Source organism: Manacus candei, unplaced genomic scaffold, assembly GCF_025592945.1.
Source record: "Manacus candei isolate 608988 ecotype Guabito, Panama unplaced genomic scaffold, ASM2559294v1 h1tg000132l, whole genome shotgun sequence".
Lineage (NCBI taxonomy): Eukaryota > Metazoa > Chordata > Aves > Passeriformes > Pipridae > Manacus > Manacus candei.
Window position 1 is genome coordinate 97361 of NW_026138180.1, and position 25248 is coordinate 122608.

The following is a 25248-nucleotide window of genomic DNA, read 5'->3' on the forward strand; positions in this document are numbered from 1 at the left end:
TACAACCTGATGTAAAACCAGATTATAATAAAATAATCCATTACTGCCTCTATTTGTACTCACACATGCAACCCAGAGTAATTAACTCCATGATCTTGGAGGTCTTTTCCCACCTAAACGATTCTGTGATTCCCGTTGTTCAATCTGTCTGTAGTTGCCACGAGGTGGAGGCATGAAGACACAACAGAGCTCGTTAATGAAGCACCTAATTACTCCTGGGTTTAATTTGCTTCACTGCCACCAGAGGGAGGAGGGGACGCACCGGAGGCACTCCCAGGAAAACAAAACTCCAACGCAATTCCCAGCAGAACGGCCTAAGGTTGTTAGGGAGTGCTCATCCCGAGGGTTTCAGGGGCTTTTGAGTCCTCCTGTCACCTGGAGCAGAGCAGTCCCCTGTTCGTGGCTCATCCACGCTGCCACCAAATCCTTTGGAAAGCTCTGGCCCCCCCAAAGGTGACAAAGCTTTCTGGAGCAGCCCCTGTTGCCTCGACTTTAAGTCAATTAACCCCAAACCCCACATACTGCACATGCAGCAACTGCTGAATTAACAAACTGTGTTATCTCTGCCCATCACTCCGGAAAATCACCCCAAGAGCAGCTCCCAGCGCCCGCTCCCACATCCCAAAGGATTTAAGGTGTCCTCGAACTGCAAAGACTGAAAACTCTTTTCAGTGGAGAGATTCAGTGCAGTTCAGAGAGAGAGGATGGAGCTGCTGAGCTCACCCAGCTGCTCACACCGGGTGGAAAATCGACTCCCAGACAAGTGTGTTTGAACTGAGACTTTAATCAACCCCCTAATGAAATTCTTACAGAGCTCCAGAGCCGGGCTGAGCTCCCTTCAGCTCCCCCAGGGCAGCACAGGCGGCTTTAAGAGACGTGACCGTGCTGGAACCGCCGAGCGCCAAGAGAGGGCACTCGGAGACACTTTGCCAGGGGTTACACACACAGTTGTGCTGCCCAGTTTGTCCCGGTTTGGGAACAAAACCGGCAGCTCCTCCCCTGCCAGTCGGGACACTCCGGTCACCGCTTGCCTGTGACCGGACTCGGAAATCAGCTGGAGAAAAGAGTCCACCAGGACAGTCCAAGGAGCTGAACGTACTCGGACAGGAGCACAGGGAGCACCCGAAGGCAGCTCTGTCTGAGCTCCCAGGGCTCTGACACACAGCAGAAGTTGTTCTGCCCCGTGCAGATCCTCTGCCCACGCTGGGAATGGCAGAGGCCGGTGCCAGCGTCCTCCTCCTCCGCACCTGCCTGGTGCTGCTCGCCTTCCCCGTCTACCTGCTCTCCTTCCTGGGCGTGTGGGAGCCCTTCTGCAGGAAGGTGTTTTTCCCTTTCATCTTGGACAAGATCGCCGCGGTTCACGACAAGAAATCAAAGAGGCACAAACTGGAGCTGTTCCGGAGCCTCCCCGACTTCCGGAGCCCCTCGGGGGAGCTGCGGCTGCTGGAGATCGGCACCGGCGGCGGCTCCAACTTCCAGTTCTACCCCTCGGGCTGCAGAGTCACCTGCACCGACATCAACCCCAGCTTCCAGGAGAGCCTGGCCAAGAACATGAAGAAGAACCAGCACCTCCACTACGAGCGTTTCCTGGTGGCCGCAGGGGAGGACCTGCACCAGGTGCCCAGCGGCTCCGTGGACGCCGTGGTCTGCACCCTGGTGCTGTGCTCGGTTCAGAGCGTGAGCGGCACCCTGAGGGAAGTGCTGCGGGTGCTCCGGCCGGTGAGTACCTGCATTAAACCTTTTGCTGCCTTCATCAGCCACTCCAGAGGCACCTTGCCACGAGGAAAGGGGGAAAAACAGTATAAAAAAATTGGTTTTGAGCTTAAAAACCAGACCCGGGTTGGTTCCTGCAGCCATTCTGCACGTGGTACTGGTCAGACCGGTTTAGTCTTAAGAGTAAAATCCTAAAAGCAACACTCTGCTAACTGAAACTGCTTCACAGTCCATCATTTAAAGCAGAATGTGGTGCTGTCCCTTCCCACTCACATGACTTTCCTTGGGTGGGAAGTTCTGATCAAGGCTGAAAGTCTGGATTTTAAATGAACTGCTTCGGCCTCTCTGAAGTGGGGCTGCTCCACCTGCATGACCAGACCAGTCTAATTAAACACCTTCTCCCCTGGAGTTGCAGATTAAAACCACCCTCACAGGGGGGAATTTCTTCCCAATATCCCATCTAAAGTCTGTTCTCTGTCGGTTTGAAAGACAATCCTCTGGGTTGTCAAAAACCGATGGGTTGGAGCAGCATTTACACATTTCTCTTGGTTTTCTTTGGACAAAAAGTCATGTTAGCAACTAACTGAAACAAAGCCATAACAAGTTATTGCTGGAATAAAAGAGGGATCAAATAAGTCAATACTTTGTGCTTCTTGAATTTCTGCGAGTTTCCTGCTTTCAGTAATTCCAACTGATACAGGGAGGAGAAGAGGGAAAAGGGAAGGGACAGGACAGTGGGAGCTGCTTAGCATGACCCCCACACTCACTGTAAGAGACTCTGTGTTCCCAGGGAGGAGCTTTCTATTTCTTGGAGCACGTGGCCGCCGAGCATTCCAGCTGGAAGTATTTTTGGCAGCAGGTCTGCTTCCCCACTTGGAAACTCGTCTTTGCTGGATGCTGCCTCACGAGAGAGCTCTGGAAGAATCTGGAAGAGGCCAAGTTCTCGGAGCTGAAGGTACAACACATAAGTCTTGCGCTGCCCTGGACGCCCATCGAGCCGCACATCGTGGGGTACGGGGTGAAGTAACCCCTGTCCTGCCCGGCTGCTCCCTGTGCCCCCAAAATTCCTCGTCCTGACCAGCACACCCAGCACGGCACAGGCTCCTCAGCACGCCCCTCTCTCGGTGAAGGACTTAAATCAGAAACTGAATTAAATGTTAAGTGAGAAGAGAGGGTCTGTTTTCTGAGCGTCTCTGAATCACAGAACTGGTCAGGTTGGAAAAGCCCTTTTGGGTCAGAGTCCAACAGTTAACCCAGCACCAGCACCATGGTCACCACTAACCCACGTCCCCAAGTGCCACATCCACACGTTTTTTGAACGTTTCCAGGGATGGTGGCTCCACCACTGCCCTGGGCAGCCTGTTCCAGTGCCTGACAGCCCTTTCCATGAGGAAATTTTTCCTAATCTCTAATCAAACCTCCCCTGGTGGGACTCGAGGCCATTTCCCTCGTGAAGCCCTGGCACTGCTGACCCTGCCTCGCTGGAGCCCAGTGCAGATACAGAGGATCCCAGGAGAACATAAACCAGCCCAGCAGACAGGAAAATAAATGTATTAATGGAAGGGAACTGCTGCCTGTGCCTGGTTAACTCTGGGATGGGATTCCTTCAGGTGTTCCTCACCTGGGATGTGGCCGGGGCTCCACTGGACCCCCTGTCCCCTCCTCACGATCCCTCACGGCTGTTCCTGTTCCTCCTGATGGAACCCGAGTAAACCCCGAACCCCAAACCCTGACCCTTCACCCAGGGGAGGGTGAGATCCCCCCCAAACCTTTGCTCAAGTGAGACCCCTGAGCCTTTGTCCGGGTGACCGTACGACCCCTGAACCTTCACTCAGCTGAGGGTGAGACCCCTAAACCTTCGCCCAAGTGAGAGTGAGGCCCTTGAACCTTTGCCCAGGAGAGGATGAGCCCCTAAACCCTTGCCTAGGTGAGAGCGAGACCTCTGACCCTTTGCCCAGGTGAAGAGGAGATCCCCAACTCTTTGCCCAGGTGAGAAGGACATCCCCTAAAACTTTGCCCAGGTGAGGGTGAGATCCCTGAAACTTTGTCCAGGAGAGAGGGTGAGACCCCTGAACCTTTGCCCAGGTGAGGGTGAGACCCCAAATCCTTTGCCTAGGTGAGGGTGAGCCCCCCTGAACGGCACCTCCTGCGAGGGCTTCCTGAGGGCAGGACAGGCCGGTTCCTGAGGGAGGGCCGGTCGGTCCCTGAGGGCAAGGCCGGTCCCTGAGGGCAGGACCAGCCGGTTCCTGAGGGAGGGCCGGTCCCTGAGGGCCAGTCTGTCCCTGAGGGCAGGACCGGCCGGTTCCTGAGGGAGGGCCGGTCAGTCCTTGAGGGCAGGGCCGGTCCCTGAGGGCCAGTCGGTCCCTGAGGGCTGAACCGGTCGGTCCCTGAGGGCAAGGCCGGTCGGTCCCTGAGGGCAGCGCGGCCCCTCCCGTCCCCCGCAGCCCCTCCGGCCGCTCTCCCCGCGCCGTCCCCGCCGCCCCAACGGCCCCCTGCGGACACCGGCACCGGCCGTTCCCCCGGGGGGGCGGGGGGGGGAGTTCCCTGAGGCGCCGCCGCCATCTTCGCCCCTCGACGGAGATGCGGCGGGGGCGGCCCGCGGTGCCGCCGCCGCTGCTGCTGCTCCTCCTGCTGCTGCTCGCGGGGCCCCGGCCCGGGGCAGCGGCCCCGAGGGACCCCAGCGAGGGTACCGGGACCCACCGGGACCCACCGGGACCCACGGCGGCCGGGGAAGGGCGCGAGGGGGCCGGGCGCTGAGGGGAGGAGTTGGGGGCGGGTGTGTGTGTGGGGGGGGTGTTTCCACACAAACGCGAGGAAAAACTTCGTCTGTACCTGAGTTTGGGGGGGTTCGTGAAGCAGCAGCAGATGCGTAATGTCAAATCTACGCGCGAGGGATGCACCTTAGTAAGATAGAAACACGTATTTGATACCAGCCAAGGAGTCCCGGGATCCTCCAAGGCAGCGAGGATGATTTGGGTGGGAAGGGGCCTTAAAGGTCATCCAGTTCCACCCCCCTGCCATGGGCAGGGACACCTCCCACGAGACCAGGTTGCTCCAACCTGGCCTGGGACACTCCCAGGGATGGGGCAACCTCTGAGAAATGCATTCCAGGGCCTCACCTACCCTCAGAGAGAGGAATTTCTTCCCAAAAATCCCATCTAAAAATCTGCTGGCACTTTGAAGCCATTCCCCCCTGTCCTGGCACTCCAGGCCCTTGGAAATAGTCTCTCTGCACCTTTTCTGCAGGTTCCCTTCAGGCACTGGGAGGTCACAATGAGGTCACCCCAAAGCCTTCCCTTCTCCAGGCTGAACAATCCCAATTCTCCAGCCTTTCCTCATGGCAGAGCTGCTCCATCCCTCTGATCATCTTGGAGCATCCCTGGACTTGCTCCAACAGCTCCACTTCCTTCCTGTGCTGTGGGAACGCTGGAGATTGAAAAAAAAACAAAACCAACTCAAACCAAACCAAAAAACCAACAGAACAACAAGACACCTAAAAAAATCCCCCCAAAACCCCAACCAACCAAAAACTCCAACGCAACCAAACCAATAACACCCAGACCCTCCCCAAAAAAAGCTCTGTTTCTCCCCCCTAAACCCCCTCCCCTGTTGTGTTTTGCAGAGTGTCAGCAGCAGCCGCCCCTGGCCCGGAGAGCCACGTCCTGGATCGTGGGGGGCCACGAGGCCCCGGAGGGCGCGTGGCCGTGGGTCGTGAGCCTGCAGGTCCTGCGAGGGGGCCTCCGGTTCATCCACCTCTGCGGGGGGGTCCTGCTGAGCCGCAAGGCCGTGCTGACCGCCGGGCACTGCGTCGAGGGCAGGAGGTACAGCCGGGCTGGCACCGGGCTGGCACCGCGGCGGGACACCACTGAGGGGGGACCAGCTGGGCTGGGGGCAGTTTGGGTCACAATTTGCCAAGTTTGGGTCACAATCTCCCACATTTAGGTCACAATTTGCCAAGTTTGGGTCACAGTCTCCCACGTTTGGGCCACAATCTCCCACGTTTGGGCCACAATCTCCCACGTTTGGCTCCCAGTCTCCCATGTTTGGCTCCCAGTCTCCCACGTTTGGCTCCCAGTCTCCCATGTTTGTCTCCCAGTCTCCCACGTTTGGGCCACAATCTCCCCAGTTCCAGTCGCTGGACAATCAGTCAAGTCAACTTGCAAGAGTCCCATTTGTCCCTGCAGATGGAAGTGGCCCATCAGGAGAGGCCCTGGGGGTGTTGGTGACAGCAGCTGCACATGAGCCCAGGTTTTTGGTGGGTTTTTTTTCACAATGTGGTAACAACTGCTCAGAACAGACTTTTAACTGTGGCCTTTGCCACACTTGCACAATCTGCACCAGTTCCCATCGACTGTGTTGACACAGCCATGACCCTGAGGGAAGGTGAACTGTTAAATCCCTGAACTTTGGAATTTCATCCTTCATCGGGACTTTGGTACATCAACTCCCTGTTTCTTTAAATGAATTTAACAATCATTTATTTGCAATATAATGCCTCTTTAAATTATCAATTTAATTTTTACCTTAACTTTGGAGGTTAATCTGAATTTTATAGCTCATCCCAGGCCAAATTCAAATCCCACTTAATACCAGTAAAGATTTTTTTCAACAAGAAATTAGGTCTGAAAGACTCCAACCCTATTTCTAAATTTCATATTCATTATTGTTACTTCTAGTTAATGGATTTCCCTAATCTAGGTACAAGCAGAGTCTTTCTAAGCATTGTGGGGATGAGCCTCCTTCCTGTCTGCAAAATAAATCCAAGTTTTTAGCCTTTTCAGAAGAATATCTCCTGGTGGCCTCTGCTGAGATGGGGTGGGAGGGAAAATCCAGGTTTCAGCTTAAATCATTAACCTGAATTTTCCTGAGCAGCCACCAGCATTGGGCACAGTGAGTGTTCCCAGGGACAAGGGGAACGAGGCAGGTTCCTTCCGGAAAACATTTACTCTGGAATTTTCAATACACATTCCTAAAGGTGCACGAGCCAAAGAGGGCAGGCTTAGATGGGACACTGGGAAGAAATTCCTCCCTGTAAGGGTGGGGAGGCCCTGGAATGCATTTCCCAGAGGACACCCCATCCCTGGAAGTGTCCAAGGCCAGGTTGGAGCAACCTGGTCTAGTGGAAGGTGTCCCTGCCCATGGCAGGGGGGGAACAGGATGGGCTTTAAGGTCCCTCCCAACCCAACCCAACCCAACCCAACCCTTTCCACGATTCCCTAAACCCAACCAACCTGCCAATCCCCCCGCAGGAACCCGTGCTTCTGGCGCGCCGTCCTGGGCCTGCACAACCTGCACAGGCACGGCCCCCACACGGCCAAGAGGAGGATCAGGAGGATCCTGGTGCACTCGGAGTTCAAGAGCGAGACCTTTGAGAACGACGTGGCCGTGTTCGAGCTGAGCTCGGCCGTGCAGTCCAGCCTGCACATCCAGCCCATCTGCCTCCCGCCCGCGCCGCTGCAGCCCCAGCTGGAGAACGGCTCCGACTGCTATGTCAGCGGCTGGGGCCGCACCGCCGAGAAGGGTAACGGGCCCTGCCTGCCATTCCCAGCCTTCCCAGGGGAATGGAGTCCCACTGAAATGGGGAAGGATATTAGAGATATTAGGAATGACTCCCTGTGTCGGGCACCGCCGAGAAGGGTAATGGGCCCTGCCTGCCATGCCCGGCCTTCCTGGGGGGAATGGAGTCCCACTGAAATGGGGGATGTTAGGAAGGATATTAGGGATATTAGGAAGGATATTAGGGATATTAGGAATGCCTCCCTGTGTGGGGCACCGCCGAGAAGGGTAACAGGCCCTGCCTTCCTGCCTGCCTGCCATTCCCGGCCTTCCCAGGGGGAATGGAGTCCCACTGAAACAGGGGGATGTTAGGAAGGATATTAGGGATATTAGGAAGGATATTAGGGATATTAGGAATGCCTCCCTGCGTGGGGAGGCCCTGGAATGCATTACCCAGAGGCCGCCGCCCCATCCTTGGAAGTGTCCAAGGCCAGGTTGGACGGGGCTTGGAGCAACCTGAGCTAGTGGAAGACATCCCTGCCCATGGCAGAGGGTGGAATTTATTGTCTTTGAGCTCCCTCCCAGCCCAAACCATCCGTGATTCCAACTGGATTTGCTCAGGTTGTGGTCACCTCACACAACTTCATTAAACTCTCTGCAGTGAGAATCTGCTTCCAGGGCTTTTTTCCATCATGACCAGGTTAGATCCACACAGCTGCAACCACAGGAATACATTTCCCAGCCTTTCTTCCAAGAAAAACATGAGAAAAAACCAAAAAAACCCAACTCACCTGACTTTCAGATTTGTGGTCTGCTGGAAACAGCTTTTCTATCAAAAAGCAACAATTCTGACGCTGCATGTTGTGAACTGGGGGGTCCCCAGGGATTTAGGAATGACTACACTCCTTCCAGATCTCTCTTTAATCCTACTGGGCACAAACTTGATGCCAGTTGGTGTATGGGAATTTTGGGATCACACGAGCCCTTTAGATAAGTCACCTCTGACACTTGGAGCGAGGCAGGTGCATTACCACTGCTGCTGCTTCTGAGGAAGAGCTGCAAAATGTACATCAAACCCAAGTCTGCAAACCCTTCAACCCCCTCCAGTTCCAATCCATCAGGAGCAGGCAGGACCCGTGTCCCATCCAGGCCTGAACACGTCCCAGCTGGGGAGACAGGGGGGGAAAAAAGCACAGAAAAAAAAAAACCACTCCAGCATATTTCACCTCACTGAATTCTGCCTCCATTGCAGGTAAAATCTCACCTGTGCTGAAGGAAGCCCGGGTGGAAATCCTCCCTCCCAGCCTGTGCAACAGCTCCGAGGGCTACGCGGGGCTCATGGACCACAGGGTGCTCTGCGCCGGCGCCTGGGCCGGGGGCACCGACACCTGCCAGGTGAGACGGGGGGCTCAGGGGCATCAGGAGCAATTAAAACAACAGAAATGCCAACCACAAAACAGGCCAAAGGCAAAGGGAGCATCAGAAAGAGGGGTGGGACGGTGATGGCGAAGCAGGAATATCTCAGGTACACGTTTGGTGATGTCAGAAAGGTGGTAAAAGATCTTGTGAATGCTGAACAAAGGGAAAGGTTAAAGAATGCAACAAATCTGTGCCATGGAGGTGACAATAAATCATGTATGACACTCGACACACGTGTTGGTGTGCCATGGAGTGTGTGTGAAGCACACCAGTGTGCCACCTGTTTTTATGCTTTTGGAAGAGAGCAGCAGCACTGCACAGGGATGTGGCTCAGGGATGTGGCTCAGGGATGTGGCTCAGGGATGTGGCTCAGGGATGTGGCAGGGCTTTCATTCCAGTGCTGAGCAATCACCACCTCTTTCTCAGAAAAGCCAATTCTTGTGTCTGAAGCACTGGCAGAAGCTGCAGCACCAGCTGGGACATGGAGACATTTATAATTAAACCCCATAATGTGCTTTGTCTGATACACTTCCTGCTTCCCTCAGCAGTTTTCCCCGAGTAGGTGACACAGCCAAGAATCAGGATGTGTGTTCCTTACCATGTGTCTTGGTGCTTCCACACTGTGTGGACAACACATTCCCCAATTAACTGAGGAGTGAGGAGCTGAGGGAGACAAGGCTTGGCATGAAAAGGTGCAGAGAGAAAACAACAGAACTTTAAAGACACTGAAGCAGTGCAGGCCTGGGGTTCTGGTCAGGGCAGCGTCTTGAGCAGAATCAGGAGGAATTTCTTCATGGAAAAGGTGGTCAGGCATTGGCAGGGGCTGCCCAGGGAGGTTTGGAGTCCCCACCCCTGGAGGTGTCCAAGGAAGGCCTGGACGTGGCAATCAGGGCTCTGGGCTGGGGGACAAGGTGGGGATGGGGCACAGGTTGGACTTGGTGATCCTGGAGGGCTTTTCCAACCTCAAGGATCCCGATTCAGTGTCACCACACTTCCCTTGACTTGTCCACGTTACCGCCCGTTACCATCACTGCTGCTGTCATTAACTGAGCTGCCTGAAGTTAAAACCCCTGCATTTATTCCTGCCTGGATTCTGCATTCCCACCTCACTGAGGGGGGTTTTGTGGTGTTTTACCTGCAGGGTGACAGCGGGGGCCCCTTGGTGTGTTACCACCCCGACAGGTATTACCTGATCGGCATCGCCAGCTTTGGCGTCGGCTGCGGCCGCCCCAAATACCCCGGGATCTACGTCCGGCTCTCCCAGTACAGGACATGGATCAAGGCAAAACTTAAGCTGACCAGCAGGACTCCAAAACCCACGAGCACCACGCTCACCCTCCTCCTGACTGTGGCACACACGGTGCTCACCCAGACCTTCTAAGAGGGGCAAACCCAGCGTGGCACCGGCACGGAGCTCGGCCCTGCCGGGGAGAGCTTGGGAAAAACCAGCTCCCTCCTTGGCCCTGCCTGGGAGAGCTTGGGAAAAACCAGCTCCCTCCTGACTCACAATAAATCCGAGAGCCAAAGGACGTGCACTTACTTTTTAGGAGTCGTGTTTGCAATTGTGTGGTGTTTTTTTTTGTTTCCTGCCTCTGAAATCCACACTGATGGGAGAGGAAACGGTAACAGCCTTGGCCCTAATGCTGAAAATGGAATAGAGGGATGTTATCAACTGGCAACACTTTCCTCCCACCCTATTTCTGCGCCTTTCCAGCCACCAGAAGGTTAAAGACACTCGGTGATGCCACCAGGGTTTGGGGATGGCAGATGCTCCCTCTGCCGGGTAAAAGCCAGCAGAGCACACAGAGGTTTTAATTAACCATTTAATTAACCAAACCTCAGCTGTGGCTCAGCTTATTGAAATCTAAGAAGGTAAAAAAAACCCCTGCAGAAAGGTAAAAGTTGTTCTGCACTCACGATTTTTAGCATGACAGGTGCTCTTTCATCCACTAAAACTGACAATTAATTATTCCTGGCCACATTATGACCCGATCCCACAGAGGTATTTCCACCTGGACAGCACCACTTGCAGTTCTGTGCTAGTTAAAAATAAATAGGGACCATCAGAATTATAATATTTTGGCGACTTTATTTACCAAGGTCAAAATTTGCAACCATTAATTGTTTCAACAAATATTTACAGATCATGGAAAGCACGGACTGTTTGGAACCAACCAGCAGAGCAGCACTGGGTGCTGCACCTCTTACCCTCAGGAGTGAGACTTGACTCTTTACAATCGAGATTTTAAAGTAAATCCAAATTAAGAACTTCATGGTCAGTGATTAAAGAGCGAAACTCGTGTTACTGTTTAATATTCCCATGATGAAAAATCAGCTGCTCTTTCCAACACACTGTTTTAAAAAGAGGATAAAACTTGACTCCTGGTGTGTCTGGCAGCAGGGCAGGGGTTGGACACAGAAAGAACTGGCCACCACGGTTCTACAGCCTCAACATTTGATAGGTTTTGTTTATTATTATTCCATATTACAAAAGGAAAAGGAGAATACCCAGTGAGGATCAGCTACCACAAGAGTTCCCAAAGCAGTTCAGAACTGCAGGTCAGAGCCTCTCTCACACATTCCAGGTAACACACACACACCTGAGGGGAAAGGTCCAGATCTCTGAGGTTCACACTCCAGGCTGCTCGTTTGTCCTGAGATTCCACCAAAGAAACAGGAGGCACTGACACCTCTCCAGGAGCAGCTCCCTCAGGTCAGGACTTTCCCAACCTCGTTTCTGATGTGCCAAAAAGCTCTTTTCTGGCAGGGTGGCAACCAGGAGTCAACTCCAGCCTGGCCTAAAGGAAACACCTCAGGACTCGTGTCCAGAACAACCAGAGATTCAGAAACTGCAGGAAAAAACACCCTTTTATGACCCACTAACCAGGAGACCGTGGAATGCAGATTCCTCGTGGCAGAGAGCTCTGCTTGCTACGAGTCCATTAATTCCCAAAGGAGTAAAAATCAAAAATCCTGACTGACCATGGGATGAGCATCACACATCCAGGGAGGGAGCACAGCTCGGGATTCCACCCGGATCCGAGCGAGCACGACACACAGGGAGCTCCAACACCTTGGGACAGCACAGCCCACAGTGCAATTCCTGCTGACAGAACTGGAAGCAGGATTGGGATTCGATCCCAGCTATGGAAATGGGGGTTGTTACTCATGCAAAAGTGCTGCAGACACGGCGGGATCGTTCCCAGAGCCATCCTGGGATGGGACTGGGGGGGGTGGGACTCTGGGGGTCCTCCTGTCCCACCCCCTGCTCAGGGGGGTCACCTACAGCACCTGCCCAGGGTCACAACCTGGTCACAGCCTGCCCAGGGTCACCTACAGCACCTGCCCAGGGTCACAACCTGGTCACAACCTGCCCAGGGTCACAACCTGGTCACAACCTGCCCAGGGTCACAACCTGGTCACAACCTGCCCAGGGTCACAGCCTGCCCAGGGTCACCTACAGCACCTGCCCAGGGTCACAACCTGGTCACAACCTGCCCAGGGCCACCTCCTGCCCAGGGTCAGAACCTGCCCAGGGTCACAGCCTGCCCAGGGTCACAGCCTGCCCAGGTCCATGTCCTCCCCAGATGGCTCTGGGCATCTCCAAGAACGAAGATTCCCCACCCAAAAGAGTCCTGATCACGTCAAACACTTAATTTTCACCTGAAACAAATTAAAAGTGTACAAACTGAACCCTCTGAAACAATCAGATCTAATGTGCAGATACTCTCAACTGTGGGGAGTAAAAAGCCCTGATTTCTTTATTATTTATTCTTTTTTTTTTTCCCCCAATACTCTTTAGGATCCATTTTTTTTTTTTGCAGGTTGCCCACAGACATACAAAATTAATTCAAATATCTCCTACACCAAAGAGGAATCTCATTTGACTTTGTACTATCCATAAAAATATATCCTTGAAAATCTGGTTCACAAAATATTTCATTTGGTTACTAAAATGAAATATATAAACTGTCAAAATACGTATAGAAACTCAATTTCAGGTTTTGTAAAGATCACAATTTAGCTACAAAATATACCAACCATCTCCCTGTTTGCAATAGAATATTTGCTTACAAAGACACCGTCACTTTGCAAAATAGTTCCTACCTTACAAAATTAGGCTGGAAATGGTAATTTTGCACTACTTCCAGCAATAACCCAGAAACTAGAACCTCGTAACCCTTTGGTATAGATCTTCCATTTTTTTTACTGCATCATTTCTCTTCTATTTGGTTTCGTGTTCCAAAGCCCAGGAGAATCCCCAGCCACTGAGTGTTTAATTGTAATACAATTTAATTTTCAATGATTGATGTTTCTCATTGCCCAGAACTAAGAACAAACCTCCTGTGAAATTAAACTTCCAGAAGTTTTGAATTTCGGAAATTCTTCAGGATTTTTGTCATCAGTCCTTGTCCCCACTACACTGTGCTTTAAAAATCAGGGATGTGTTGAATTGTCTGGGGAAAACCAGCACAGTTTCCTGTGCCTCAGACATTTCCAGGACCAGGCCTCTCGCTGCCTTCTGCAGATCCTTTTCCCAAATCTGATAAAACACAGCAAACATGGATAAAAATCATCCCAACTTTTTTTAAACTGCCATCTGAGAAAGAGGAAAAACATAATTTATACCTCGAGCAAAAGTATCACCTGCACCTGTAAATGCCAACTTACAGGTCAAAATAAAAATATTTACAGACAAGTAACTGAAGGAGAAAGGATTGAAAAAGAGTAAGAAATCAAAACATACACTGGTTATAAATGTTACTAATAATGTCAGCTATGGCAAGGATTCCATTTCATCCACGTTTTCACTGGAACCAAATTTTGCCTCCAATATCAGAGGTATTGGTAGGAATTCTCAAAGAAACTCTCATCACCTGCCTCGTCACACGTGACTGTCCTTCCACTGCAGCTGCAATCTTGACTTTTATCAGTTTCCAGTTGTGCCAGCAGGAATTTTGGTGAGGTTTTCTTGTTTCCTTTTTTGTACTTTGTCACCAACACGTTGTAAATAAAATCTATAGAGTCTTTGAGCTGTGAAATCTAGGTAGAAAAGTTTCATTTTTGACCTTTCATCTAGTTTAAAAAATTCAGTATAAAAAAAAAAAAAATTCTCCTCTGAAATTTCACCAGTCCCCAAAGGTTTTTACCTTCTTTTCTTACACACTTTTATGACAGTAAAGATCTTTCAAAGTTTTTAGTTCTTCAATTAGAGTTTTGTTCTGGTTTTCCAGGACTGCCACTCGATTTTCCAGACATTTCACGTACTCCTTCTTCTTCCTCCGGCATTCCCGGGCGGCTTCCCTGCAACACACAGGCAGGATTGGTCACCTCAGGGTTGTGTCTGTCCCTGGGATGTTACAGTTCTGAGAGAGCTCAACTGCAGGCAGGAACAAAACCAACCCAGAAGTGCCCCAGGAATCCCAGAATCAGCTGGGTTGGAAGGGACCTCCGAGATCATCCAGTCCAACCCTTGATCCAACCCCGCTGCGGTTCCCAGCCCATGGCACTGATGCCACATCCAGTCTGTCCTTAAACACCTCCAGGGATGGAGAATCCACCCCCTCCCTGGGCAGCCCATTCCAATGGCTGAGCACCCTCTCTGCAAAGAAATTCCTCCTAATAATCCAACCTAACCCTCCCCTGGCACAGCTGCAGACCCAGCCCTCTTGTCTTGCTGATGGGAAAAGAGACCAACCCCCCCTGGCTCCCCCCTCCTGTCAGGGAGTTGCAGAGAGTGAGGAGGTCTCCCCTGAGCCTCCTCTTCTCCAGGCTGAGCCCCCCCAGCTCCCTCAGCCTCTCCTCACAGCACTTGTGCTCCAGTCCCTTCCCCAGCCTCGTTGCTCTCCTCTGGACCTGCTCCAGCCCCTCCATGTCCTTCCTGAGCTGAGGGCCCAGAACTGGACACAGTACTCCAGGGGTGGCCTCACCAGGAAAAAATCACTTCCCTGGCCCTGTTGGCCACCCTGTTCCTGAGCCAGGCCAGGATCCATTGGCCTTCTTGTCCCCCTGGGCACACTCTGGCTCCTGTTCAGCTCCCTGTCAATCCAAATCCCAGCTCCCTTCCTGCCTGGCTGCTCTCCAGCCCCTCTGTCCCCAGGGGTTGTTGTGGCCAAAGTGCAGGACCCGGCACTTGGCCTGGTTGAACCTCATCCCCCTGGAATCAGCCCATGGATCCAGCCTGTCCAGGTCCCTCTGCAGAGCCCTCCTGCCTTCCAGCTGATCCACACTCCCCCCCAGCTTGGTGTCACCTGCAAATTTGCTGAGGGACTCAACCCCCTCATCTAAATCATCAGTAAATATATTAAACAGAACTGGGCCCAACGCTGATCCCTGAGGACACCACTGGTGACCAGATCCCACCTGGATACAGCCCCGTTCACCAGCACTCTCTGGGCCCAGCCCTCCAGCCAGTTCCTAACCCAGAGAGGGGGAGAGCAGGAAATCCAGCAGGATCTGGTGACACACACTGCAGCCAACCTGCAGCGCTGGCAGGGGCTGCCCAGGGAGGTTTGGAGTCCCCACCCCTGGAGCTGTCCGAGAAGGCCTGGCCGTGGCACTCACTGGGACAAAGGTGGGCATCGGGCACAGGCTGGACTCGACGGTCCCGGAGGGCTTTCCCAACCTCTGGAATTCCGTGGTTTCAGCACATGAACCTCCCCAGGCCCAGCAGCCCAGGGGCACCCCCGTACCTGTTCTTCATGAGCCGGATCTCCCGCTTGAGCTGCGGGTCGTCCGTCTTGCTCGTCTGCGACGTCAGAGTGACCGGGGAAGTCATCACCACCGTCTGGGGCAGCGAGGACGTGGTGGGCGTGGTGCGGATCTGGTACGTCTGCATGTCCCCAGAGGCAGCTGGGGGGACCAGAAACGGGGCAGGGTTAGGAGGGGACAGCACACCAAACAGGGCAGGGGTAGGAGGGGACAGGACACCAAACAGGGCAGGGGTAGGAAGGGACAATGGGACACCAAACAGGGCAGGGGTAGGAGGGGACAATGGGACACCAAACAGGGCAGGGTTAGGAGGGGACAATGGGACACCAAACAGGGCAGCGTTAGGAGGGAACAGGACATCAAACAGGGCAGGCTTAGGAGGGGACAGGACACCAAACAGGGCAGTGTTAGGAGGGGACAACGGGACACCAAGCAGGGCAGGGTTAGGAGGGAATGGGACACCAAATAGGGCAGTGTTAGGAGGGAACAGGACACCAAACAGGGCAGGGTTAGGAGGGGACAATGGGACACCAAACAGGGCAGGGTTAGGAGGGGACAGGACACCAAACAGGGCAGGGTTAGGAGGGGACAGGACACCAAACAGGGCAGTGTTAGGAGGGGACAGGACACCAAACAGGGCAGGGTTAGGAGGTGACAACAGGACACCAAACAGGGCAGTGTTAGGAGGGGACAACGGGACACCAAAGGGGGTGACCCCAGGGGTACTCACTCTGCACCACCACCTGGTTGCTGGGCACCAGGATCTGCTGCCCGTCCGAGGTCTGGGCGTACTGCAGGATGGTGGGGCCGGGCTGGGAGCCGCCGGCGTTGGCCATGGTCAGGGTCTGCAGCCCCTGCACCCCGTCCGCGCCCGGCCCCGCCAGCTGCAGCCCGTTGGCCGCGATGGCGACTGCGGGGAAGGGACAGGACAGCGGGGTTGGGAGCTGGACAGTGTAAAACACAGGGCTGGGAGCTGAGCAGTGTAAAACACAGGGCTGGGAGCTGAGCAGTGTAAAACACAGGGTTGGGAGCTGGACAGTGTAAAACACGGGTAATTCATGGAATCATGGAATGGGCGGGGCGGGAAGGACCTTAAAGATCGTCTCGTTCCACTCCCAGGGAAACCTTCTGCTAGACCAGGGTGCTCCAAGCCCCGTCCAACCTGGCCTTGGGCACCTCCAGGAGGAGCATTCCACTGCCTCAGCACCCTCACAGGGAGGAACTGCTTCCCAGTATCCCATTTAACCTTGCCCTCTTCCAGGTGGAAGCCAGGACCCCTTGGCCCATCGCTCCTTGCCAAAAGTCCCTCTCCAGGTCTCCTGGAGCCCCCAGTGAAGGAAAAGGACCCCTGAAGCACAAACCCTCTACTCAGAGGATGGAGAGGAGGAGCTCCATGTGCTAGAGCAGGTGTGGAGCACAGTGAACACCAGGTGATGACATCAAAGGGACAAATCCTATTTTTTTGCTGCCTCCCTTTGGTGTGGTCAATGATATATGTGTATATATATATATATACATATATGTATTGGTGTCTTCACTGAGCTGACATTTTGGGTTAAATCCAGCTCAGAACACTGCTGTGTGCTTCACACCAACAGCCTTAAATGTCTTAATGTGCAAAAATTAAGATTACAAAGGACTGAGTTTATCTGAAGTCTTAGGTACCAGTTATTTCTATGTATTAACTCCACTGACTGCTAGGTAATAACCAACTTTTGAGTTTCATCTTAATCAAATATATAACAAAACCTGTATTTTGAGGCCATTTGAATAAAAACTGTGTAGGTGTTTTGGGTAACATACTGTACTGTCCAGTGCTTGTCTGGTAGATGGGTGTGGGAACGGACATGGAGGTGACAGTGGAGACCCCGGGACTTTCCTCATCTCCTTTTCTATCCCGTGTGTCTTCAGAGGAAAGATCTTTCAAAATTTTTCTGTGGAAAAAAAAAAAAAGAGTTTGACATTTGGCTACACTCCCCACTTTCAGCCAAATGATACAAGTGAGTAAAATCCCAGCTGATGCACATTTTCCCCTGCACGACATCGTGCTGAGGCCCAGCTCCAGTCAGCGGAGTCAAAGTTTCCCCTGTCAGCTCAGGGTGTTCAGTGCATGAACAGACCCCACTGCCATGTTCCAAGGCAAAGGAAACAACTTGGAGGTGGGCAGAGCATGTGAAAGCATCGAAAGGAGCCCCTCTCTTGGTTTCAGACAGAAGCCCCAGGTGTGTCCCAGCTCATCAGTACCGGTACGAGGGGCGGCGAGCCAAGATGCCTCGAGCCTTCTGCGAGGAGCCAATGCTGTCTGAGGAGTCCTGGGAATCCTCACTCTCAGACAAGGAAGAGACCTGGTGGGAGAAGGGAACAGGAACACCAGTGATGCACAGAGACAAACACAGATGTTTATGTAGGCAGAGGAGCAGTGGAGTTTGGTGGTGAGAACACGAGTCCAAGGAAAACAATGTTTGAGGCAGCAGCGTATCAGGGAGTGAATGTGCAAAGTACTATCTACAACTTTCTTTATTCTACTGTGTGCTTGAAGTGTTATTTTGTCTCTGATGCTCCTTATTAGTGAAGAAAATATTTATCTGTTCTTATGTGTGTGCCAGCAGCAGAGTCCAGAGGAATGCACAGAGCTCTGGGAAAAGCCTTTCCCACTGAGCTGCAGAGACAGACAGAGCAGCCCACGATCAGCAGGGAAAAAAAACCTGCTCATGTTGTACTTTTTTCCCCCCCCCAACAAGGCCACAATGTTCATAAATAACATGGGGGAGGAAAAAAAGAGGGAAGAATCCAGTCAGTGGGACCCTGCAGGAGGGGGAAGGAAAAGGAATGGGATTAAGGGAGACAGGAGCACCAACAACTGATTGGGGCAGAGGCTCCACTGCTTTCAGGAGCGACACGTGTTCTCCTCTCCCTGCTCTGATTCCCAGCAGTGGCAGCTGACAATCCCTGCCAGCTTTGCTTCCCATGGTTTATCAGTTCAGTGTGCTATGAGGAGTGTGGGACAAGGATCAGGGACAAATTCCTGTGTTTTAGGGCAGCTCCTCCCTCGCCCCGCTGCCTGGGCAGTGGCTTCCCAGTGCAAGTGCAGTGGCCCGAGGGCTCTGCAGCAGGGACTGACTGGAGCAGGAACAGCCTCCCTGGAACTCCCCGGGCACCTCTCTGGGAAGTGACTCACAGCAATCACGTGGCAAGTGAGTAAGAGGCACAAGCAGAGACTTGGGCACCTCTGAGAGGGAGTCACAGAGCGCACGAGGTGAGCCAGCAGCAGCTCAGCCCTTCACTCAGGCCCACCTTTCCCAAAGACTCATTTGGATTCAGTTTTTAACTATTCCATTACTCCCCTGCTTTGGGGACCAAACCCCAGCTCCCTTGTCTGCCAAGGCACAGCCCCAGAGCTGTGGGCTGGGTTTGTTAACAAAGGGAGGCCTTTGTTAACAAAGGTTAAACGTTCATTTGGAACTCCAAAGGTGAGTCCAGCACCACAAATCATTGCCAGCCCAAAGGAGGGATGTTGTGTCCCACAGGATTGTCCCTGGACCCCTCTCTGCCTCTCATGGGGCACTGAGGGTCAGACAAGCCTTTGCACATCTTCTCACCCCCAGAAGTGCCGAGGTTTGGGGTGGGAGAGCCCTGCTGGAGTTACCTGCACGGTCTGCACCTGAGGGGAGTGGATCACCGAGGAGGACTGGGCTGTCTGGATCACTCCCTGCACCTGGACTTGCTCTCCTGGAAGCTGAACCACCGTCAGGGGAGCAGAACCTCGGAGAGACATCTACAACAGAGCCAAAACCAGCAGTGAAACCGGAGCAGAACCTCAGAGAAACATCTACAACAGAGCCAAAACCAGAGCAGAATCTCACAGAGACATCTACAACAGAGCCAAAACCAGAGCAGAACCTCACAGAGACATCTACAACAGACCCAAAACCAGCAGTGACACCTTCTACAACAGAGCCAAAACCAGAGCAGAACCTCACAGACATCTACAACAGAGCCAAAACCAGAGTAGAACCTCACAGACATCTACAACAGAGCCAAAACCAGAGCAGAACCTCACAGACATCTACAACAGAGCCAAAACCAGAGTAGAACCTCACAGAGACATCTACAACAGACCCAAAACCAGCAGTGAAACCTCCGTGCCAGGGGGCTCGGGAGGTGCAGCTGGGGGAGAACTGCCAGGAGCTTCTTTTAATTCTAATTAAGTCACAAAAGTACCTTTAAAGATGCAACAGTTTTGAGACAGTACTTACATACAAAACAAGTTTTTATTCCCTTTGGTTGGGGGAAATCAAATGTGTCACGTTATGTCACATATTAAGATCAAAAAGATGCAAACTTCCTGGAGGGTTTGTAGTTTTGACACTGAACTCACACAAATCCTTCCACTTTAATTCAATTGATATCGTTCACACGTTCACAAACCAAAAATAATTCAAGTTGGCTCTAAGTAAATAACCAGTTTCCTCACCAAATTTCTTCACTACCTCTATTAATCTGAAATACAGGAGAAGATGAAGGGATCATTAACACTCACACAGCTGAATTTCCACTTCAGGCTATTTCTGTATCATAAATCACAATATTAAGGGACATTCAGAACTTTATATAAAACCAGCATAAAACCAGCCTGGAAACAAACCCCAGGCCACCTGCTGATATTCCCTCCTCTCTTAAATCCAAATTTGGCATCAAAATACCAATTGCCTCCACAGGGTGAACAGTGGATGAGTTGCAAAACGTTTCTGTTTCCCAGGAAAACCCTCCTGGAAGGATTCACTCTCAGGTGCAGCAAAAGCTGAATCCTGAGGGGTTGGGGTTAAAGCTCTGACAGGGATGTCACCTTGGAGGAAGAATCTCACATTTCCAACTTCATGTGATTTATTATATTTAATATGTTCATGCTGGGCTAAAATCCAAGTGTTTCCATGGTGCTGAGCACACCCAGCATTGCTGTTACTACAAAAAGGAGCTGAAAATGCTTTTCCTGAGCAAAAAATGAAACCAGGCCCTTGATTTATTCCTGAGCAGCTCCTGTGGTCGCCTAACCCCAACTCTGGGCTGCACTTCTGCACTGCACAAGCCCCAAAAATCAACTTTTTTAACGCTTTTCCATTAATTTGACATCGTTCACCAACAACCAAACACATTTTTCTCAACCTCTTCCCGGTTTTAATTCTCCACGCCCTTCTAAGAATGACCCTATGGTTTGTGGCACATAAAAAAGGGGCTCTGAAGGCCCTGAAATGTTTGCTGAGATGCCACCCAGGCTTTACCTGTTGAGCAATATGAGAGAGCTGAGCTGCCTGGAGGGTTGTACCTTGTACGGCCGAGGGCTGGGACGGCGTCACGGAGCTGCTGCTGCTGCCCTTGTGCACCTCTTCCATCATAGCTGGGGGAAAACCAGGGAAATCCAGTTAACAAGGTGGAAGGGACCTTAAAGATCATCTCATTCCACCCTGTGCCACTATTCCAGGTTGCTCCAGCCTGGCCTGGGACACTTCCAGGGATCCAGGGGCAGCCACAGCTTCTCTGGGCAACCTGTGCCAGGGCCTGCCCACCCTCCCAGGGAGGGATTTCTTCCCAATATCCCACCTAACCCTGCCCTCTGGCAGTGGGAAGGAAGATCCAGGAAGAAAACCGAGATTCTTTATATTAAATATATTGCTCTAAGCAAGAGAATTTCCCAGAAGATTTTCTAGCCAGGCCTATTTTAAACCATCCGAAGGTGTATAAAAACAACCCGGGGATTCGAATCCAAGTGGAGAGAGAGAGAGCACAGTTTTGAATTTTAAGCCCTGCCAGAGTCACTCTGTCTCCATGTAATGCAGTCACCAACACCTCTCTCACGTCTAAGATTTTATATTTAACTGTTCAAGGTCTTGCCAGCACCCCCCCCCTCAGATATTGGGGGGTTCAGAGATGCACAGGCGCAGGTTTCAGCTGGGGGGAGTGGGCGGACCAGCCTGGAGCATTAAAAAGCTGATGGGCGAGAGCGTTAAACATTTTGTCACAGAAGGTTTGAAAGTGTTGAAAGGACAGTTGCTATGAGACTGGAAATTACATTTCTTTCTGTGGAAATGTGAGTCATTGATTTTTCCCTGCTGAGCTGAACCGCAGCGAACGCTCCGAGGGGGAAAAGGCGACGGAGAGCAGAGTCCTGCTCCTGCAGCCTGGGCTGCCAGGGGTCCCACCTGGGACTAAATCAGGCACTAAATCAGGGCCAGGCACTAAATCAGGGCTTTGGAGGGACAAAAACGGTGCTTGGGTGCCACAAGAAACATTGATGGAGCAGCTCTGCCATGAGGAAAGGCTGGGAGAGTTGGGATTGTTCGGCCTGGAGAAGGGAAGGCTTTGGGGTCACCTCATTGTGGCCTCCCAGGGCCTGAAGGGAACCTGCAGGAAAGGTGGAGAGAGACTATTTCCAAGGACCTGGAGGGCCAGGACAGGGGGGAATGGGTTCAAACTGCCAGAGGGCAGGGTTAGGTGGGATATTGGGAAGAAATTCCTCCCTGGGAGGGTGGTGGGGCCCTGGCACAGGTTGCCCAGAGAAGCTGTGGCTGCCCTTGGATCCCTGGGAGTGTCCCAGGCCAGGTTGGAGCAACCTGGGCTAGTGGGAGGTGTCCCTGCCCATGGCAGGGGGTTGGAACTGGATGAGCTTTAAGGTCCCTCCTAACCCAAACTATTCCAGGATTCTGTGATTCCATGTGTCCTTTACAGCACAGACCAAACCCTCCCCAGCACATGATGCAGCTTCCCAACGTCCTCGTGGCTGCAAACATCAACCACATCAAAATGAGGAGCAGAATTAATGACAGACATGTGCAGGGGACACAACTTTGGCTGTCTTCTAATGCAGCTTTAGCTTTTATAAGGGGAAAAAAAAAAATAAATCTACCTTTGCACCCACCGGGGGCCCCTCAAACCGAAATCCAGCAGCAGCAAAAATGACAATACATTTCCAGTGCCCCAAAAAGCCCCCGTTCATTTCTGTAGTGCCAAACCACAGCCTGCCCTCCCCTCCCTCTGCCACTGCTTTCTCTGCTTTGCTGTCCCAGGAAAAGACTCAAACCAAGCCTGCAAGAAACAGTGAAACCGATAAAAGCACCCAAAAGCAGCACCCCGGGGAGGGAGCACAGAGGGTTTGCTGATCTCTCTCTCTCATGGGTGTGAAGTTCTGCTTTACAGGAATAAAAGATAAAGCACTTCCCATCAAAAATGTGGTTTTTTGAGCTGACTCCATCTCTGCTTGCTCTGCAATATTTAATTATTCATCCAACATCAATCTAGTTGAGTACAACAACGTTCAGGAGAAGACTCAGCAGGGGTTGCAACAAGGTGGGAATTCCCCCTGCACCTCACACCCTCCGGGGATGTGACAGTCTCTCAGTGCCTTTACCCTGCTGAAACAACCTATTCAGCTGGAAAACCGGGAATTTCCTATTGGAATTTCCTATTGGAACGGCCTCCTGTGAGCACCTGAGACAGCAACTGGCATCCAGCAGCTCACAGAGGGAACCTCCAGGGAAAAAACCTCAACCTGCAGGTCTCAAGCTCTGACAAGAAGCCCCAAAAAGGGAAATCCCTGAGCACAGTCCCGGGTAAAACTGCTGCAAGAGCTGAATTTGGATTTACTGAGCTGAAAGAGCTGCTCACGTTGGGGTGAAGGAAGAGTTTCACCTGTCACAGAGCCCTGGCAGGAGGGTTTATTATCCAGAGAATAATTATTGCCCCAGTGTGGACAAACCCCACTTTTTTACAGTCAGACAGGTACAGGTGATGCTTTTCAGGGTAAAACCAAAGTCTCCAGGCAGCTACATGTGACTGAGAGGATCCTCCAACAGCAGCTCATGAAAGGACTCCAAGGACTCCCAGAATTCTGGGCATCATCTCCCTCCAGCCAAGGATTTCAAACAGAAGCAGGAATGTCACAGTTCATGGTGGGCACGTTCCATTTCTCAACCCAAAGCTCACAGAGCCCCCCCCCCCCAAAATCCCACAGGCCTCAGTGGGACCCACCAGCCAAACCCCCCAGAAACACCCAAAACGCCTCACTCCCAAAACTTTCACTAATTCTCTAAATTCCCTAAAATGCTACAAAGAGCACCAGAGGAAGAAACCAAGTGCTGGTTCTGCCCTTTTAAATCGAGCAGAGGAAAGGCCCTAAACGATGTTTCACCACTGAAATATTGTAAGAGCCAATTAATCATATTTTTAAAGGCTTTATAAAGCCAGAAGTCAAAGAATATTGGACAAGGCATTTGTTCTCAAATACTTAGTGAAAGGAGACAAATTCTGACATTTACAAATTGCTCAAAGGGATTTAGAAGGGGTTTTTTTTTTTAAATGATACTGAAGCAATCTGGGGAAACTTGGAGTTCTTCAGTGCCTTAAAATCAGCTGCTTTCGGCAGTGAAAAGATTTTTTTTACCTAATTTTGCAATTAAGACGCTTGGGGAAATTTCGTTCACCCAGAAAACTGTCAGAAGTCCGGGTTTTTTTTTCCCCGAAATCAGCGAAAGACAAGAGCGAAGGGCAGCACATCCCACCAGCTGTGAGGAGTCAACGCGCCCGGTCAAAGCCCTGGAGCCCATCCCACAAACACGCAGAGATATTCCTTAAAAACTCCAGGAGCGCTCTGCACGTGTGTTTTCTTCCACTCACCCCCCCCCATCCTCCCAGCCCCTACAGGAACATCCCCGACAGGAGCTTCAGACACAAAAGCTGCAGCCCAAAACCCTCAATATTCCATCGGCACCGGGGACCCGATGGGTCGGGAGAGGAAAATGCCCCCCGAGGGCACTGACATCCTCCCCGAGCGCTGGAGCCGGGACTCCCCGACGCGGTTTGGGGCAAAATCCTGGGAAAACAGGTACCGGCGGCCATTAATTAAACGGCGGGTTAATGAGCGATAAAGCTCCTGTTTTGTCACAACGAGCGGTTTGTCACAAGCTGCCCGGGACCGACTGGGGCCGGGGGGCACCGGGGGACCCCCTTTTAAGCCCCCACCCCGGGGCAAAGCGGGACTGGGGGGTCCCTCGTCACGCTCAGAGCCCCCTTTCCCCCCTCCCAAGAGCGGGAACAGGGAGGGAGAGCGGGAATGGGGGGAACGGGAACCGGGGAGGGGGAAGCGGGGGAACCCCCCGTCACCCCCAGACCCCCTTTCTCCCCCACACAGCACCGGGCGCAGCTGGCCCGGCCCCGGCAGCAGCGCCAGGCCGCGGGGCAGCGCCTGAGGCCCGGCAGCGGCCGGAGCTCCCCGCGGGATCCGCCGGGCCGAGGCCGCGGCCTGTTGCCCGTCCCCTCACGGCCCTCGCGGGGCGGGGGGGGGGGGGTGTGGGGGTGGGTGAAGGGGCGGGCGGGCCCAAAGGGGGACGGGGCGGCCTCCGCAAGCCCGCGCTTACCTCAGAGCCCCGCGGGGCCGCGCGTGGGGAGCGCCGGAGCCGCCGGATCCCGGTCCCGGCCCGGTCCCGCCTCAGCGAAGCGGCGCCGGCGGGGGGGGCGGGCCGCGACCATAGAGAGCGCGCCCAGGGGCCCCCGCCATAGAGCGCCAGCGGCGCGGAGCGCGCGCGCGCCGGGCTAGAGCGGCCGCCTGAGCGCCGGCCCCGCCCGGCCCGACCATAGAGAGCGCGCGGCGGAGCGGCGCGCCGCGGCAACAGCGCCCCCCCGCGGCCGGGATGGCGCAGGGGGGGGCGGGAGCGCGGTGGCCGCCGGGGAAATCACGATATTCCCGTTATTCCCGATATTCCCGATATTCCCGGTGTTCCCAGCCCTCGCCGCGGGGTTTAGCGCGCCCAGTGCGCGGGCTAAGGGCGGCGCGGGCGGGTTTTACGCCGCGAGCGGGCTCCAGGGATGGGGGGGGACTCCAAACCTCCCTGGGCAGCCCCTGCCAAGGCCCGACAACCC

At 53.1% G+C, this 25248-nt stretch overlaps 3 protein-coding genes across 40 annotated transcripts; 2 read left to right on the forward strand and 1 right to left on the reverse strand.

Moving 5' to 3' along the window:
* Nucleotides 1-941: 941 nt before the first annotated feature.
* On the forward strand, nucleotides 942-2881 carry TMT1A (thiol methyltransferase 1A). The gene is made up of 2 exons (XM_051771440.1): nucleotides 942-1719; nucleotides 2504-2881. Exons 1-2 carry the CDS (start codon nucleotides 1210-1212, stop codon nucleotides 2738-2740), a joined length of 747 nt encoding a protein of 248 aa, XP_051627400.1. The 5' UTR covers nucleotides 942-1209; the 3' UTR covers nucleotides 2741-2881.
* A 1125-nt stretch (nucleotides 2882-4006) lies between these two features.
* Nucleotides 4007-10524, forward strand: TMPRSS12 (transmembrane serine protease 12). 4 transcript variants are annotated; one of them, XM_051771436.1, is made up of 6 exons: nucleotides 4007-4069; nucleotides 4134-4399; nucleotides 5336-5534; nucleotides 6963-7234; nucleotides 8462-8604; nucleotides 9770-10524. In XM_051771436.1, exons 2-6 carry the CDS (start codon nucleotides 4294-4296, stop codon nucleotides 10007-10009), a joined length of 960 nt encoding a protein of 319 aa, XP_051627396.1. In that variant the 5' UTR covers nucleotides 4007-4069; nucleotides 4134-4293; the 3' UTR covers nucleotides 10010-10524. The 4 variants fall into 4 exon arrangements, with proteins under 4 accessions (XP_051627396.1, XP_051627397.1, XP_051627398.1 ...); XM_051771437.1 differs by lacking the exon at nucleotides 4007-4069 and having other exon boundaries at nucleotides 4130-4399; XM_051771438.1 differs by lacking the exons at nucleotides 4007-4069; nucleotides 4134-4399 and adding an exon at nucleotides 4577-4617 and having other exon boundaries at nucleotides 9770-10522.
* Nucleotides 10525-10697: 173 nt separating this feature from the next.
* Nucleotides 10698-24918, reverse strand: ATF1 (activating transcription factor 1). Of its 35 annotated transcripts, none has more exons than XM_051771402.1 (10): nucleotides 24747-24916; nucleotides 20619-20734; nucleotides 18986-19114; nucleotides 17584-17684; nucleotides 17143-17273; nucleotides 16070-16249; nucleotides 15321-15480; nucleotides 13779-13932; nucleotides 11999-13671; nucleotides 10698-11947 (listed from the first exon to the last, which is right to left on the reverse strand). In XM_051771402.1, the coding sequence occupies exons 2-8, from the start codon at nucleotides 20730-20732 to the stop codon at nucleotides 13788-13790; spliced, it is 960 nt and encodes a 319-aa protein (XP_051627362.1). In that variant the 5' UTR covers nucleotides 20733-20734; nucleotides 24747-24916; the 3' UTR covers nucleotides 10698-11947; nucleotides 11999-13671; nucleotides 13779-13787. The 35 variants fall into 35 exon arrangements, with proteins under 35 accessions (XP_051627362.1, XP_051627391.1, XP_051627379.1 ...); XM_051771431.1 differs by having other exon boundaries at nucleotides 10698-11910; nucleotides 11962-12015; nucleotides 12157-13932; nucleotides 24747-24915; XM_051771419.1 differs by having other exon boundaries at nucleotides 11999-12026; nucleotides 12157-13932; nucleotides 24747-24915.
* Between the last annotated feature and the right edge of the window lie 330 nt (nucleotides 24919-25248).

Coding starts and splice junctions, on each gene's coding strand:
- TMT1A (XM_051771440.1), top strand. CDS start 1,210: ATGGCAGAGGCCGGTGCCAGCGTCCTCCTCCTCCGCACCTGCCTGGTG. Junction 1,720..2,503: donor TGCTGCGGGTGCTCCGGCCG/GTGAGTACCTGC, acceptor CTGTGTTCCCAG/GGAGGAGCTTTCTATTTCTT.
- TMPRSS12 (XM_051771436.1), top strand. CDS start 4,294: ATGCGGCGGGGGCGGCCCGCGGTGCCGCCGCCGCTGCTGCTGCTCCTC. Junction 4,400..5,335: donor CCCGAGGGACCCCAGCGAGG/GTACCGGGACCC, acceptor TGTGTTTTGCAG/AGTGTCAGCAGCAGCCGCCC. Junction 5,535..6,962: donor CACTGCGTCGAGGGCAGGAG/GTACAGCCGGGC, acceptor ATCCCCCCGCAG/GAACCCGTGCTTCTGGCGCG.
- ATF1 (XM_051771402.1), bottom strand. CDS start 20,732: ATGATGGAAGAGGTGCACAAGGGCAGCAGCAGCAGCTCCGTGACGCCG. Junction 19,115..20,618: donor TCTCTCATATTGCTCAACAG/GTAAAGCCTGGG, acceptor GCTCTGTTGTAG/ATGTCTCTCCGAGGTTCTGC. Junction 17,274..17,583: donor GCTCGCCGCCCCTCGTACCG/GTACTGATGAGC, acceptor TTTTTTCCACAG/AAAAATTTTGAAAGATCTTT.